This window comes from Zonotrichia albicollis, chromosome 11 (assembly GCF_047830755.1).
Source record: "Zonotrichia albicollis isolate bZonAlb1 chromosome 11, bZonAlb1.hap1, whole genome shotgun sequence".
In the NCBI taxonomy this organism is placed as follows: domain Eukaryota; kingdom Metazoa; phylum Chordata; class Aves; order Passeriformes; family Passerellidae; genus Zonotrichia; species Zonotrichia albicollis.
The window spans coordinates 16,839,496-16,852,781 of NC_133829.1; the positions used below are offsets into that span (position 1 = coordinate 16,839,496).

General features: G+C 56.3%; 2 protein-coding genes across 3 annotated transcripts; one reads left to right on the forward strand and one right to left on the reverse strand.

Annotated features, from left to right (window-relative positions):
- Window positions 1-106: 106 nt before the first annotated feature.
- On the reverse strand, window positions 107-6,020 carry SCAMP5 (secretory carrier membrane protein 5). Of its 2 annotated transcripts, none has more exons than XM_074549554.1 (7): window positions 5,857-6,020; window positions 4,253-4,329; window positions 3,897-4,025; window positions 2,054-2,210; window positions 1,294-1,395; window positions 1,016-1,133; window positions 107-906 (listed from the first exon to the last, which is right to left on the reverse strand). In XM_074549554.1, exons 2-7 carry the CDS (start codon window positions 4,257-4,259, stop codon window positions 712-714), a joined length of 708 nt encoding a protein of 235 aa, XP_074405655.1. In that variant the 5' UTR covers window positions 4,260-4,329; window positions 5,857-6,020; the 3' UTR covers window positions 107-711. The 2 variants fall into 2 exon arrangements, with proteins under 2 accessions (XP_074405655.1, XP_074405656.1); XM_074549555.1 differs by lacking the exon at window positions 5,857-6,020 and adding an exon at window positions 5,613-5,633.
- A 4,431-nt stretch (window positions 6,021-10,451) lies between these two features.
- Window positions 10,452-13,076, forward strand: RPP25 (ribonuclease P/MRP subunit p25). Its single transcript, XM_005487777.4, has one exon. It carries the CDS (start codon window positions 11,950-11,952, stop codon window positions 12,571-12,573), a length of 624 nt encoding a protein of 207 aa, XP_005487834.2. The 5' UTR covers window positions 10,452-11,949; the 3' UTR covers window positions 12,574-13,076.
- Window positions 13,077-13,286: the final 210 nt, after the last annotated feature.

Sequence of the window (13,286 nt, forward strand, 5' to 3'; positions counted from 1 at the left end):
AGCCAGGGTGTAGATTAGGAATCTCTTGGCTTCCAGCATATCAACAGCAGGATTGAGGGTTTCTTATATTTTTTCCCTTTTTTTTTCTTTTTTTTTTTTTTTTAAATCCTAAATCAGCCAGCCACCTGCTAGTTAAAAAGCAAAAGAAAAAAGGAGAATTCCCAGGATTGCTTGCCCTTGCTGAGACAGTGGCAAGTGGCTGGACACTACCAACTGAAAGAGAAAACTCACACACGTCAAAAACCCGAGGTTTGGGGCTTATTCCAAGAGGGGAAGATGGGTGCTGGTTGCTCTTTTTCCCTTTTTGGGGGCATGGGGGGGCTTTTGGCTGATGAGGTTCTAACATACACCTATCACCACAGTAATTAAAAAACCACCACCGTACACTATTCCACAGGGAAAAAGAAGACACGTGAACGGACACTGACTACCACGCACAACAAGAGCCCTGCAGGTCAACTCACGGCCTCTTCAGAACGAAAAAGAAAGGAGAAAAGAAGAGCTCAAGACAAGAAAAACAGGGAAAAAAAAAAAAAAAAAAAAAAGGAAAGAAAAAAAATCCCAAAGGATCTCGTTACAAAGACGGGAAAAGAACCACCATTATGGTACACTCTGACTTGCTGAGACAGCTGCAGAAACTCAGGCTCAGGCTTCCTCCTCCCTTTTTTTCCCCCCCAGCTCTTCCTCCCGAGGACAGAGTCCTGCTGCTGCTCACATCTCGTTGGAGTAGGTGTAGTTGGGGGTGGCCGAGTACTGCGTCTCGTGCTGCATCATGGCGCCCTGCGCCGCCCCCATGGCCGCGTTCTGCGCCGCCTGCTGCACGTGGGGGTTCTTCCAGGCCCCCGTGGTCCACTCCTCCTGCGCTTTGCTGAAGCTCCCGCCGCTGCCCCGGTAAAACTTGTGCACCTGCAGGGAAAATCCAGAAAAATCCCAGTGCCTGCAGCCGGCACGGAGCTCCCGGGGTGGCAGGAGGGCCACCCAAAGCCACGTGGAACCCCTGCTCTTCCTGCCATACCATGGTGAGAGCGATGAAGGAGAAGACTGCCATGGCTGTGAAGAGCACGGTGGGGATCAGCATCACCACAGCCGAGCCCACGTTGGTCCCAAAGAAGGAAATCGCTGCAATCCAGCCACTGCAAGGAGATGGAAACAATTGGTTCATTCACCAGCTCTCCCAGACTGCCAGCAGCCCTCCCAGCGCCTCAAACCATCTTCACCAAGGAGAGAACCAGTAAGGAAGCTAAAACACCACAGTGACCACCCTTGTACCCAACAGAGCAGCATTTTCCTTACCAGACCCCCCATCCAGGGATCCCCACTGCCTGGATAATGCTGATCACCAGCTGGGCCATGAAGGTGAAGAAGAAGGCCATGAAGCTGAAGGAGCTGTCTGTCCTGCAAGAGAAGGTTCAGTCACTCCTGCACCTCCATCCCACTGCACTCCAAGGGAAGGGAGATGCTCCAACGTATCAGACCCCGCTGTGGTTTAGCAGGAGGGTGATGGAAAGAAAAATTAAAGGCAAAGGAGAAACTTGCAAGAGGCTGGAGGTGGTCAAGGGGCACCTGGGAAAGCCAAGGGGCACCAGACCCTCCCTATGGCTCAGTCAGCTGGGCTTGAGGACATCTGTGTTGGGACATGGCTTGAGAACATCTGTGTTGGGACACGACTCTCAGCTCACACCAACCCACATGGGGAATAAATTCACCCCTAGTTCTCCAGATCTGGGGACTGACCTCAGCACCATGGGTAATCTGTACAAACACCTCGAGGATTTGTGGAAAAATATAAGAGATGTCTCAGGGGTGAGAGGGAAAATGGCACCCCAGGTGCATCCTCACCACTGTCCCCCACCACTGCACAGAGGCAAAGGAAAGTGTCCTTACATCACCTGGAAGTCCCAAACACTCTGGTTTGGAAGGTTAGAAAGTAAAGCTAAAGGGCTGCACAGAAAGGAATTCCCCCAATTAGTCAGGCAACGCCCCAAGCTAAACACTGACCGTTTATGAAGGAAAACAGTGCAGAAAGAAGCCAGGCTCAGGTGCAACCACTTACTTGAAAGCTTTGTAAATAGGTCTAAACCAGCAGACATAGGAGCAGGGCGTAAAGAGAATGAGCCAGAGAATTGCCAGTCCAAAATTTACAGCTCCGCCGCCTCCAATGAGCCACGCGAGGCAGCCCACGAGATTCACCGCCAGGGTGATGCTGTTCACTGCAAACACACACACACACACAGAGCAGAGTAGCACGGATGCAAGGGTGGCACTGAGACACCAAGGACCCCGACCCCAGGGATGTGGCCTCAGAGTCCTGCCCTAGCTGGATTTCCCTTAAATTAAGCTAGGAGCACATTCCCAGGCTGGCTGGGCCGAAGGGGGTCAGGCCTCAGCTGAGTGTAACAGGAGGAAAATCAATGTATCACTCAGAGTTAATTCCCTAAGCAGTTCCTGGGCTCTGAAGATTGGCAGGAGTTGCATCCTCCTGCTACTATTGAGCCAGGACACATTTCCACTAACAGAAGGAGGAATTGTGGTGAAGTTTTTTGCTTGCTCCAGATACATCTTTGCTGAAGGAGCTCGTGCAGGAGCTCCCTGAGCACCATTGAGAGTCAAAATCCTGAACTCCTGACCCTGCCTCTCCAGGTCAGGGGGTGACACATTTCCCTCGCCCACCCCTGCTTGGGATCAGGCCACACAAGGGCTCTGACTATGAGTCCCAGCTCAGCAGACACAGGACAAAGCAGAGAGGGCTCAGCTGCATTCTGACGCCTCCGAGTTGGGAGAATGATTCATTATTTCGACGAGAACGAGAGCCCTCCCACCACCGCCTGCCTGAGAGCTGCAGCTGGCAAGGCAAGGAGCTCAGCTGCCCTAAAGGACATGAGGGACCTTCCAGCCACGCTGTGCTGGGTGTCTGAGGGACTGCTGGGGAGAAAATGACCCAGAGAGGAGCTCCAGAGGCAAAACCCAAGGGACAGTGACTGGCTCTAAGAGCTGGTGCTTGTGCTGAGGAGCAAGGACCAATCTCTGCTACATTAAGAGGAAGAACATCCTGTTTGGGATGGGGAGGGAACTGAACACCCACAAGAGAGCTTCCCCAGGGAAGCACAGCTTTTTTCCTCCCATGCCTTAAACAAGCAAACCCTCCTGACATGATGAAGCCACCCCAGGGTCACCTTCCTGATGGGACACAGCCCCATGGCTGCCAGCCTGGTGCCGTGGCAAAAGCAGGAACACACCACAACCTCAGTGGTGTTAGCTCAGCTCTTCCTAACCTGCCCCTAAAGCACAGGGCACTCCCTGGGCAACGGTGCTTCCAAAGTTCAGGGGAAATGCCTGATAAGGGAACAGAGTTCTAGGAAGAAATTAAATGCTGGTGCCAATTTGCCCTGAGCTGTGCACGTTTCCACCTGTGCTGGGGTGTGACCTGTCCCTCTGCCTCTGTTCCCTGCCCATGGTTGGAGAAGAAGAGAGATCCAGGACAGCTGGAAGAGCTGGAAGCTGGTGACAGCTCTGTTAGCACAGCACGGCACACAGAGGCATGCAAGAGGAACAGGCAAGCTCCGGGAAGCCTCCAGCTCCAAGTTTTGGGGAGCAGGCACACCAGCCCTCCAGTCTGAGCTGTCTCCTCCTTACAGCAGGACATCAACAGCACCACCAGTGACCCTGGGACACTGAGCCAGCTGCACAGCTCCATCCTGGAAGCTGGAAGGGCTGGGATCAATGGGATGTTGCAGCCCACCTCTCATTCCTGACTTTTAACAGGAGACACCAAGGCCTGGAGGGGGAGAAGGGCTTCCCCTGACCTTGCCCTGCCCTTTCAGCTGGCAGCTCCCAGAGGAGCAGCCTTTGGAGAGGCAAACAGATCCCACTGGAGCCATTCCCACGGGGCCACTCACGCATCCAGAGGTAGTAAAGCCGCTTGGCCATGGTCCGGTGCTGCGGCGGGATCTCCGCATCGAAGTCCTGGTAGAAACATGGCTTCAGGGGGATGAACTTGGGCAGGGGAGGGAAGTTGTTCACCTTTTCTGCAAGGAAAAGTTTCACTGGTGTCAGGCTGAACAAAAAAACAAGAGGCTTCCTAAATAACCCCAAGAACAGTGAGATTTTACACAGGAGTTAAGATTTTACACCAACCCATCCTAAAAGATCAAATTCAGCCCTCACTTGGCCACACAGATCCTGCAGCCATGGACACCCACCACCCCACTGGTGACCAACAAGGTGACATTATGATCTCCAGAGCCCCCCGTACCTGCCATGCTGGCACACACTCAGCCTCTCTGCTCCTCGGGAAAAATACTTGGGAAAAACGTGGGAGCTTTAGCAAAGCTGGAGAATGAGAGAAAAAAAAAGATTGATTGAAGTAGTCAGGGACGTCTGCAAAAGCCTTCACCTTCCCCCCCATTCCCAAACAACTCAAGGACAGCAGTTGGCTTCACTTGTGTGACACTCTGGACTATCACACATGCAGGCTGGCACCTGGCTGGCAGTGTGATAAATCCTGGCTCCTCTGGCTTATGTGCCAGTTACAGCAGAAGATTACGAGAGGATCCAGTGATGTGGGGCCTCCCACGCCCAACTGACCTACATCCAGGAGAGGGCCAGGTAGGGCAGCAGGGAAACGAGGTGGCTCTGGGCAGTTTGAAACCTTAAAGTTCATTACCTGACCCCAAAATAATTATTTTTAAAAATGTATTGTTGTTGTTTTTTGCTGAATTCCAGCACAGGGTGCTACCTGGCTGCCTCGTAGCTGCAATCTCTGCAAGCCTAAGCCAAAAACAAGGCCAAAAAGGGAGCAGAAAATCAGAGCAGAGAAACCAGCTGGAAAAAAAAATAAATCAGTGGCGATTGTCACTAATGAGTCACTTGAGTGCCTGGCTTAACAATTACTCATGTCATTTGGCACCTCATTCCAAAGCATGCAGGTGGGAAAGGGGGGGTGCTCAACATCCCAGGACCATCCCAGACCATTCCACGCTTAGCTCTGTGCCAGATGTGAAAATTACGGCGAATTAAAGCAAAAAATTAAAACGAGAGGTTTTAAAGAGAAGGGTGAAGATGGCGTATCCCCACCTGCCTGCAGGTTTTGCTCTTTCCCAGCTATCCGGGCAGCGACCAACACATTTCCCAGGACACGGGGTCCTGGCTGTTTGTACTTGAGGCTCCCGGGGGGATTTGGGGGGCTCTCTCTAGGGTGTATTCACACCCCCCAGGGCTCGGCGTGCCCGACATCCGCCGGCAGCCCCCGGATGGATGCTTCCATCCATCCATCCCGCCGGTGCTATAAATACGAGCTCCTCGGGCGCGGTGACGTCCGCCCGCCCGGCCGCCCCTACCCACGTGTGCCGGGAGCGGGGACACACGGCCCGGCACCCCCCGGCCCCGCCACCGCGGGGGAAAGCACCGCCACAGCGATACATCGGGTGGGGTTTTATGGAAAATGAAGAATATGGTGGAGCGGATGGAAAAAGGACGGGGGATCGCACAGGTGATGGCACCGAGGAGAAACCGCTCTGGTGCGCGGGGCGCGTTTGGAGAGGGCAGGCAGGGCTCGCCATCGCTGCCCCTGCGTTTCCACGCGTGAAGGGCTGCGTGCCCCACCGCATCCCCACCTCAAAGCCGGCGCAGCCTCCCAGCAGCGGCCTGCATCGGGGAGAAGGGCGGCCCAAGCCCCGCTCGGTCCCCGGTGCACCCACGCGTGTGCAGGGTCACCGCGGCTGTCCCCACGCCGCGCATCCCCCCCCGCAAGCGGATGCAGAGCGGGAGGTCGGTGCAAAAGGCGGTCAGTCCTCTCGGGGGGAGCATCCAGCGCCCTCCCACCGAGGCGTTTCCCCTCTGCACACTCCCGGGACTCACCACGTGGCGTGACCCGTCCCGTCCCCTCCGGTCCCCGGCGGGTGGCGGCGGCCGCCCGCCCGCCCGGTGCTGCTCCTGCCGCAGCGACCGCGCTCTCGCGAGACTGCGGCGCCGCCGCCACCCGGCCTATGGGCAGCGCCGCGATCTCGCGAGAGCGCCCGCCGCTGTCCAGGGTCCTGATGCCGCCGGATGGAGGGGCGGGGCCATGGGGAAAGGGCGGGGCCGAGGGAAGGGGGCGGGGCCTTTATGGGGGCTCTATAGGGCTGGGGGTTCCATAGGGCTGGGAGTGCTCTATGGGGTTTGGGGGGCTCCATGGGGCTGGGAGTGCTCTATGGGGTTTGGGGGGCTTTATAGGGCTGGGGGGTTCATGGGGCTGGGGGCTCCATGAGGCTGTGGGCTCCATGGGGCTGTGGGCTCCTTGGGGCTGGGAGTGCTCTATGGGGTTTGGAGAGTTCCATGGGGCTGGGAGTGCTCTATGGGGCTTGGGGAGTTCCATGGGGCTGGGAGTGCTCTATAGGGCTGGGGGTTCCATGGGGCTGGGAGTGCTCTATGGGGCTTGGGGGCCTTTATAGGGCACGGGCTCTGTAGAGCTGGGGACTCCATGGGGCTAGGAGTGCTCTATGGGTCTTGGGGGGCCCTATAGGGCTGGGGCCTCCATGGGGCTGGGAGTGCTCTATGAGCCTTGGGCGGCTCTATAGAGCCCAGGGTTCCATGGGGCTGGGAGTGCTCTATGGGGCTAGGGGCTCCGTGGGGCTGGGAGTGTTCCATGGGGCTTGGGAAGCTTTACAGGAATGGGATCTCTATAGGGCTGGGAGTGTTCTATGGGGCCTGGGCGGCTCTATAGGGCTGGGAATGGTCTACGGGGTTTGGGGGGCTTTACAGGAATGGGGGCTCTATAGAGTTGGCAGAGGTCTATGGGGCTTGGGGGCTTTAGAGGGATGTGGGCTCTGTGGGGCAGGGGTGCAGAGACCCCTAACCAGGGTATGGCAAGAACTGTGTGGGTAGAAGACCACCCTCAGAAGGGCAGGGGCTCTTGGGGACAGCCCCTGGCAGGGCACACAGGCTCCCTCTGTCCAGGAGGCAATGGGAAACCAGCAGCTCCCCCCCAGCAGGGCCAGTTTGGGGGTTCTCCATGTCCATACCCTGATGTGCTTCATTCTGGGAGCAGTAATTAATGAATGGCTTGCAGGAAGGGCAGAGGACATGTTAATTGCTTTTGCCCTTGATGCCAAGGTTGGGATGTGGAGGGCAGGGGAAGGGACTGGACTGATTTACAGACAGAACAGGGATATAAATCCCAAATCAGTCTGAGAGCTCCACAGGCTCTGTCCCTTGTTCTCAGTGCACACCACTTGGCCCTCCTGCCTTAGAGCTTGTGAGAATATCAGTGAAATGTTGTGAAAATGACTTTATTGGACAGCTAAATTGTCCTCCCTTCCTGGGATCCAGCCTCAAGGGTCACAGAGGGGCAGCAGGGACAAGATCCCACCAGGGGAAGATGAGAACAGCTGGGCAAGGAAGCAGCAAAATCTCTTTCCACCAATGAGCCCTGGTGGCCAAACCCCTTCAGCAGGGGAACAGTGTTGCTGTGGGGATGCAAGGAAGGAAACCTGGCAGAATCAGGGAAAATGCCTTCTTCACAGATGGTAAAATAGAGGGAAGCAGGAAAACCAGCGTGCCACAGATGACCCCATAGCAGGGGGCCCAGCTGTCCACTCTGAGCCCTCTCTGGGTCTTGGAGCCTGAGCTGATCCCCTCAGAGAGCAGGGACCCCTGCCCACTCAGCTCCATGCCCTGCCCAGCAGCAGGGAAGGAAGGGAGGGGCAGTGATGGGATCATGGATTCCAACTCCTGTCAAGCACTGGGGTTGCTCAGTGCCTTGGAGAGCTGCTCTGGCTCTGCCCGTGGGCACTGAGCACACTGGAGATTTGGGGCTGGATTCTTGTCCTTTATTGTTTTCTCACACCTGCATCTCTGCTGCCTCAGCACCTTCCCATGCCACAGAGGCTTTGGGAAAGGTCACTTACAGAGCTGATCCTTGCCCTCCACACCACCACATTCCTGTCTACCTGCAGATTTTCCAGCAGTCAGGGATATTCAGGAATCAAATGGATGTGTGCTCCCCTCCTTCCCAGGGAATGAATGCCTGGAGAGCCAAAGGATAACAGGGGGAAAAGCCTCCCTGCCCATCCCACACTCCCTAAGCAGGGCAGGCTGGGGACAAAGGGCAGGGCCAAAGGAAAGGCTGGATCAAGCAGCAAATTCCCAGCAAGAAAAAAGGTTCAAAACCAAGGAAATCAATCCACAGGTCCAGTTTAGGGTCAATCTGTCAGCTGGAGTCCAGAGCAGCTGCAGCTGACCCAGAGACCAGTCCTGACACTAGGACTGAGATCTCTGGGTTGAGCTTAAAAAGAGCTCCTGAGCCATGGGTGGGGGAGAATTGGGGTGCCAGGTGGGGTTGGTGAGGAACATTCAGGTTTATTAATGCCCTCAGGGTCCTTAAAACATCCCTCTGCTTATCATGCTGGAGCTCTGCAAAGGGATTTGTCTTATGAAAGGGATTTTTCCCTTTTCTTTTACTGTCGGGCTATTCAAAATGAGGATTATCTTGAGCTCTGTAATTTTCTGCTTACGGTAGGGATAAGACCTCAGCAGAGCAGAGAGCTGGTGCCACCTCAGGATGCTCCAAGGGTTCCTCTGGCATCTTGGCACAGCCCCTGCACCCTGGGCTGCATCCTCAGGGGGCAGCTCCTGGGAAGCAGCAGCTCCAGGACCCTGATTGGGATGGGGACTGGCCATCCCTGCAGCTGTGCCATCCTGGAGGTCCCTCTGCACCCCTTTTGCCAGGGTGGCAATCCATGCTGGCAGCAGCCTGCTGCTGAGTGCAACGTGATGAGAGGCTGAGACCTGAGCCGCGCCGATGTGACGCAGAGATGGGCGATGGCACCCAGACTTTCCTTGTATCGGATGCTCCCACTTTCCGTCCTCTTCCCAAGCACGGCCACCTTGCATGAAAGAAAATATGGAGAGGGCAGGTGGAGGACAGGGGCTCAGGTTACTGCTCCTCTCCAGCTGCCCTGATCTCTGTTAGGAATATGTTTCTGGGTTTTTTCCCCATTTTCCCAGGTTTGTCTGGGCTCTGTGCTGTGTCCAGCGGCCCTCTCCATTCTTGCCACCACCAGCTCTCGTCTTGGCTCTTCCAAGCTCACACCTCCTGTGGGGTTGGGAGCAGGCAAGAGGGTCCCACAGGGATTTGGTAGTTCTCTGGCATGAGGTTGAGATGGCACGGGAATGCTCAGAGAGAAACTGTAATGGAAAAGGGGAAGCAGAAACCACTCCCTGGGGGTGGGTCCTACTGTAACCACAGTGGCTGCTCAAGAAGGACAGACAGACAATACTCAGTGTGTAATTCCTTTGCTCTTATTTTTTCATCACTCCTGCCTTTCCTATTTGCTTCTTCTCCATTTTAAAAAGGACTCCTCATTCTCTTTCCCAGCTTTTGTTTCCCTGACCCCCCATGGCTGGAGCTGTCTGTGCCTTTGTCCCCCATCCCTGCTTTTCCTCTCCCACCCCACTGAGCTCATTTCAGCTATTCCTTGGCTTGGAGTAACCCATCCACTCTGTTGTCCTCCAACAAATAAGCTGACAGGCTAATGAATAGCTTCAGATGGTAATTAGCAACGGAGTTGCTAATAATGAATTTCATTTACATTTTAAGCGCTGCAGAGGGAAAATAAGCCCCTGTCATTAATGCCCTCCCTGCTCCCAGCACAGCCTTGGCCTTGGGGGGAATGCACCCTCTGGAAGCCTTTCTGTGATTGCAGCTCTCCTACCTCCATTTCGGAGGCTGTGATAGGCAGAGTTCATTAAGCAGCAATTAGTGATGGAGGGGGGGAGAAGCTGCTGCTGCTTCCATCATTTGATGGTGGGGAAGCGCCACAGTGCCATGGAAAATGGGCCACGGGAGGCAGGAGCTGGTTCTGGGCCAGGAAAGAAGGGCTGGATGCTTCAGCCAGCACCAGGGACTCACGTGGCTTGCCCAGAGCCCTGGAGCTGTCAGCCCTCCGTGTCCATGCAACCCTCCCAGGCTACCTGGATAGTGACCCTGAGGGATTTCTCAGTCACTAAAATCCTTCCCCATTATTTCCTCAGGGGTTTAGCTCATTTTGAAGGCAGGGCTTTCCCTGATGGCTTTAATTCATCCCTGCCTGCCCAAGGAAGGAACCAAGTGCTTTCTGCAAAGATTCCATGAATTGTTGTCAAATGGAAATATGGAGAAATGTCATTGTTTTGTCTCATAGCAGTGAGGAATTCACGGTGGGAGCACAGGGAATAGGTTTGCTCGCTACTGCAGAGCACCAGAAGGGAGCTGGGAATGCTCAAAACCTGGATCTGGTGCTGGGGGTGAGCCTGGAAGCACTGCCTGCCCTGCCTCAGTTTCCCTCTGTGTGCCCAAGGAGCCTCAGGGAGGGTTAGATGGATTGGGAAACAATGTTCTGCATCTACAGGGGTTTGCCAGCACACTGCTTGTGGATGGAGGATCCCATCCCATCCCACCCACAGACCCACCCAGTCCAGACACCCCAGTCCAGTGTTTGGATCGAGGGGGTGTCCTAAATCCACCCCCATTTAGGCAGTGGGATCTACAGAAAGCTTCTTTGGGGACCACAGGGATGTGGCATCCTCATCCTCCCTGGATAGGAGGTGACAGCCACATCCTGCCTTCACCTCCACGGACATGGGATCGATTTATTTATATATTTATTTATTTTTTCAAGCCCTGCTAGGAGTGAAACCAATCCAGGGGCCTCCAGAGGCCGATAAGATTTGACTGCAAGTCAATACTCACATGTCTTTCCACTGTGCAATGATCCCCCCGGCCAGCGGGGCGGGAGGGGACAGGCAGGTGACAGGGGCGGGCACAGGGCCAGCCTGGGGCAGGGACGTCGCCTCTGCTCCGGGAAGGGATTGGGGGCAGGAAGGGGACATCTCCTGGCCTGTAACAGGGATTTTCTGGGCTTTGTTGCCAGTACATGTAATGGTGAGCCCAGAGTGGGCAGCTCCACGTTGGGAGGTGAATGAAGGACAGGGATGGGGAAGGAGGAGGAGCAGGGGAGAGGGAGAGAAATTGCCCGTGAAAACCAGCCCTGCTACGGCATCTGCTCCTCGGAGCTTTGGGAATTGAGAGGTTTCCCTGCCGGCAGAGCCAGGGCTGAGGCTTCAGGGTGCTGGGGGGAGCAGAGCCCTGGCACACTCGATTCACACTCGACGCCATCTGCCAGGCTTTCTCCTGGCTGCGGGTTCCAGTGGCTTCTCTCATGGCTTCTAAGGGTCGAGCTCAGACTCCAAAGTACTTCCCGAAGTACCTGCTGCATCTTTGTGCCATCCCTGGCCACAGCGTGGCTGGGATTCCGCATCCCTGTGGGAATGCTGCAGGGCAGGCAGGCAGGGTGACATGTGCAGTTAGCACAGGGTGTCCTTGAGAGGAGCGAGCGCCGAGAGAAGGGACCAGGTTCTCTTTAAGGGGGCAGGACTTTGGGAACATTATGAAGGCAAGAGTGAGCTTCTCCCTCTGCCTTCCACCCTCCCCTCCTTCCCTTCTCTGTTCCGGGACAGAGAGCCGGGTTCCCTGCCCTTCCCTTTGCCTGGCAGGGATGAAGGCAGGAGCTGGGTGCTGGGATGGGCGGCTGAGCAGGGGAGGAGGAGGAGGAGGGGAGAAAGGGGAGGGAGAGGGGGAGGATCTGCTAATTACACAGAACAGCTCTGGGGGCTGCTGAAGTCCAGAATGAAGCAAAGAGCAGCAGAAGCGAGTGCTGCAGTGGGAGCGGAGGAGCCCAAGCATCACCGAGAGCTGGAGCCGGCTGTTATCTCTGCTGGGAACAACTGGGAGCACCCAGAGGATCTTGCAGCCCTGTCTCCCACAGCAGACAGCCTCTGGCACTGCCACCAAGCCCGCTGCCAGCCCCTGGAGAGCCGAGGAGAAGGGGCCGGTGGTTGCAGCACGCAGGGCTGGGCTGGAGGGCAGCGAGGTCAGCCCTGCTATGGTTGTGGGGGGTTAGGAGCCTGTGAGCATCCACCGGGAAGAGGTGAAGGATGGCTGCTGAAGGAGGGAGAGCCAAGCCCCTCGCCCAGTCCAGGATGGAGAACTTCAGAAAGGTGAGGACCTCGGAGGAGGAGATGCCATTGCCCTTCCCAGACCTGCCCCCAGACGTGGTGGAGATGAAAGTGAAGGAGGGCAGCAAGATCAGGAACCTGATGAACTTTGCCATGGCCCAGATGGAGCTGAAGGGCAGGCGGCAGATCGTGTTCAGCGGCTGCGGCAGGGCGGTCACCAAGACCATCACCTGCGTGGAGATCATGAAGCGCAAGCTGGGAGGGCTCCACCAGGTCACCAAGGTACGCTACAAAACCGTGCTGGAGGTCTGGGAGAGCCAGGACCCGCCGCTTGATGGACCTGCACAGAACCTGACTGTCCACAAGAACGTCTCCTCCATCTGCATCCTGCTCTCCCGGGACCCCCTGGATCCCAACCAGAGCGGATACCAGCCCCCTGAGCCCCGGCACGAGGCAGGAGAAGACACATTGGGATCCTCCAGCAAGGGGCTGAAGCGGCCGCTGCCGCCTCCCTGCGAGGAGCTGCTGCCCAAGAAGCTGCAGGTACAGGAGTCTGACAGCCCCAGGGGCACGGGGACCACCGCTGGCCAGCAGGACCCCTGACCCCAGTGCCTCCCACCCCACCTGCCAGGTATGGAGGCAGGAATATCCACTCATTCCGGGGTCACTGGTGGGCTGCAGGCTCCCCCTGACCTGTCCCCACTTGCTGCTCCTTGACCCCTGTGGATGGGGGTCCCCAGATTTGGCGTGAGGATTAAACCCACCATGTCTTGGTTATGGATTGAAGCAGGTGAACATGTTGGGGGGGGAGCTGGTGACCTCTAATTCAGCCACCCAGGGACACTGTGACCACCAACCACATCCTGCAGTGACTCCCAGGGAGCCAGAGCAGCCAAGGGGTGCCTGGACCACCAGCACCGCTCCCCACTGCAACGCCTCATCCATCAGGAGAGATGGGTTTGCCCCAAGCTTGTTGGAATAAAACCTTCATCAAACCCGCTGCTGAGGAGCTGTTGGAGTTACTAATGCCAGGCTCAGCATCCTGTGAGACTGTGATTCATCCCAAAAAAACAAGCACAGGGGGTGCTCCCTCCTGCACCCTCAGAGCCAAGCACTGCACTGTGCTGCCTGCCTGTGGGACAGCACAAGGAAATAAAACAACCCACGTCGGATACACTGGTCTGGAGTGGGGGGAAACCACGCTGTGGGGAGCTGGGGACAATGGAAACATTGGGTGGGGGGTTATTGTGACTGGATGCAGTGCCCAGCACAGGATGAAGAGGTTTTGGGGTCATGCCTTGGCTGCCGAGTGCTTC

Bases quoted from the DNA above. Each gene is read 5' to 3' on its own strand.
- SCAMP5 (XM_074549554.1), bottom strand. The intron at 2,211-3,896 runs GTGAGTGGCCCC...GTGTGTTTGCAG, and splicing joins GCTTTACTACCTCTGGATGC to TGAACAGCATCACCCTGGCG. The intron at 907-1,015 runs GTATGGCAGGAA...TTTTCCCTGCAG, and splicing joins CCTTCATCGCTCTCACCATG to GTGCACAAGTTTTACCGGGG.
- RPP25 (XM_005487777.4), top strand. From the start codon at position 11,950: ATGGCTGCTGAAGGAGGGAGAGCCAAGCCCCTCGCCCAGTCCAGGATG.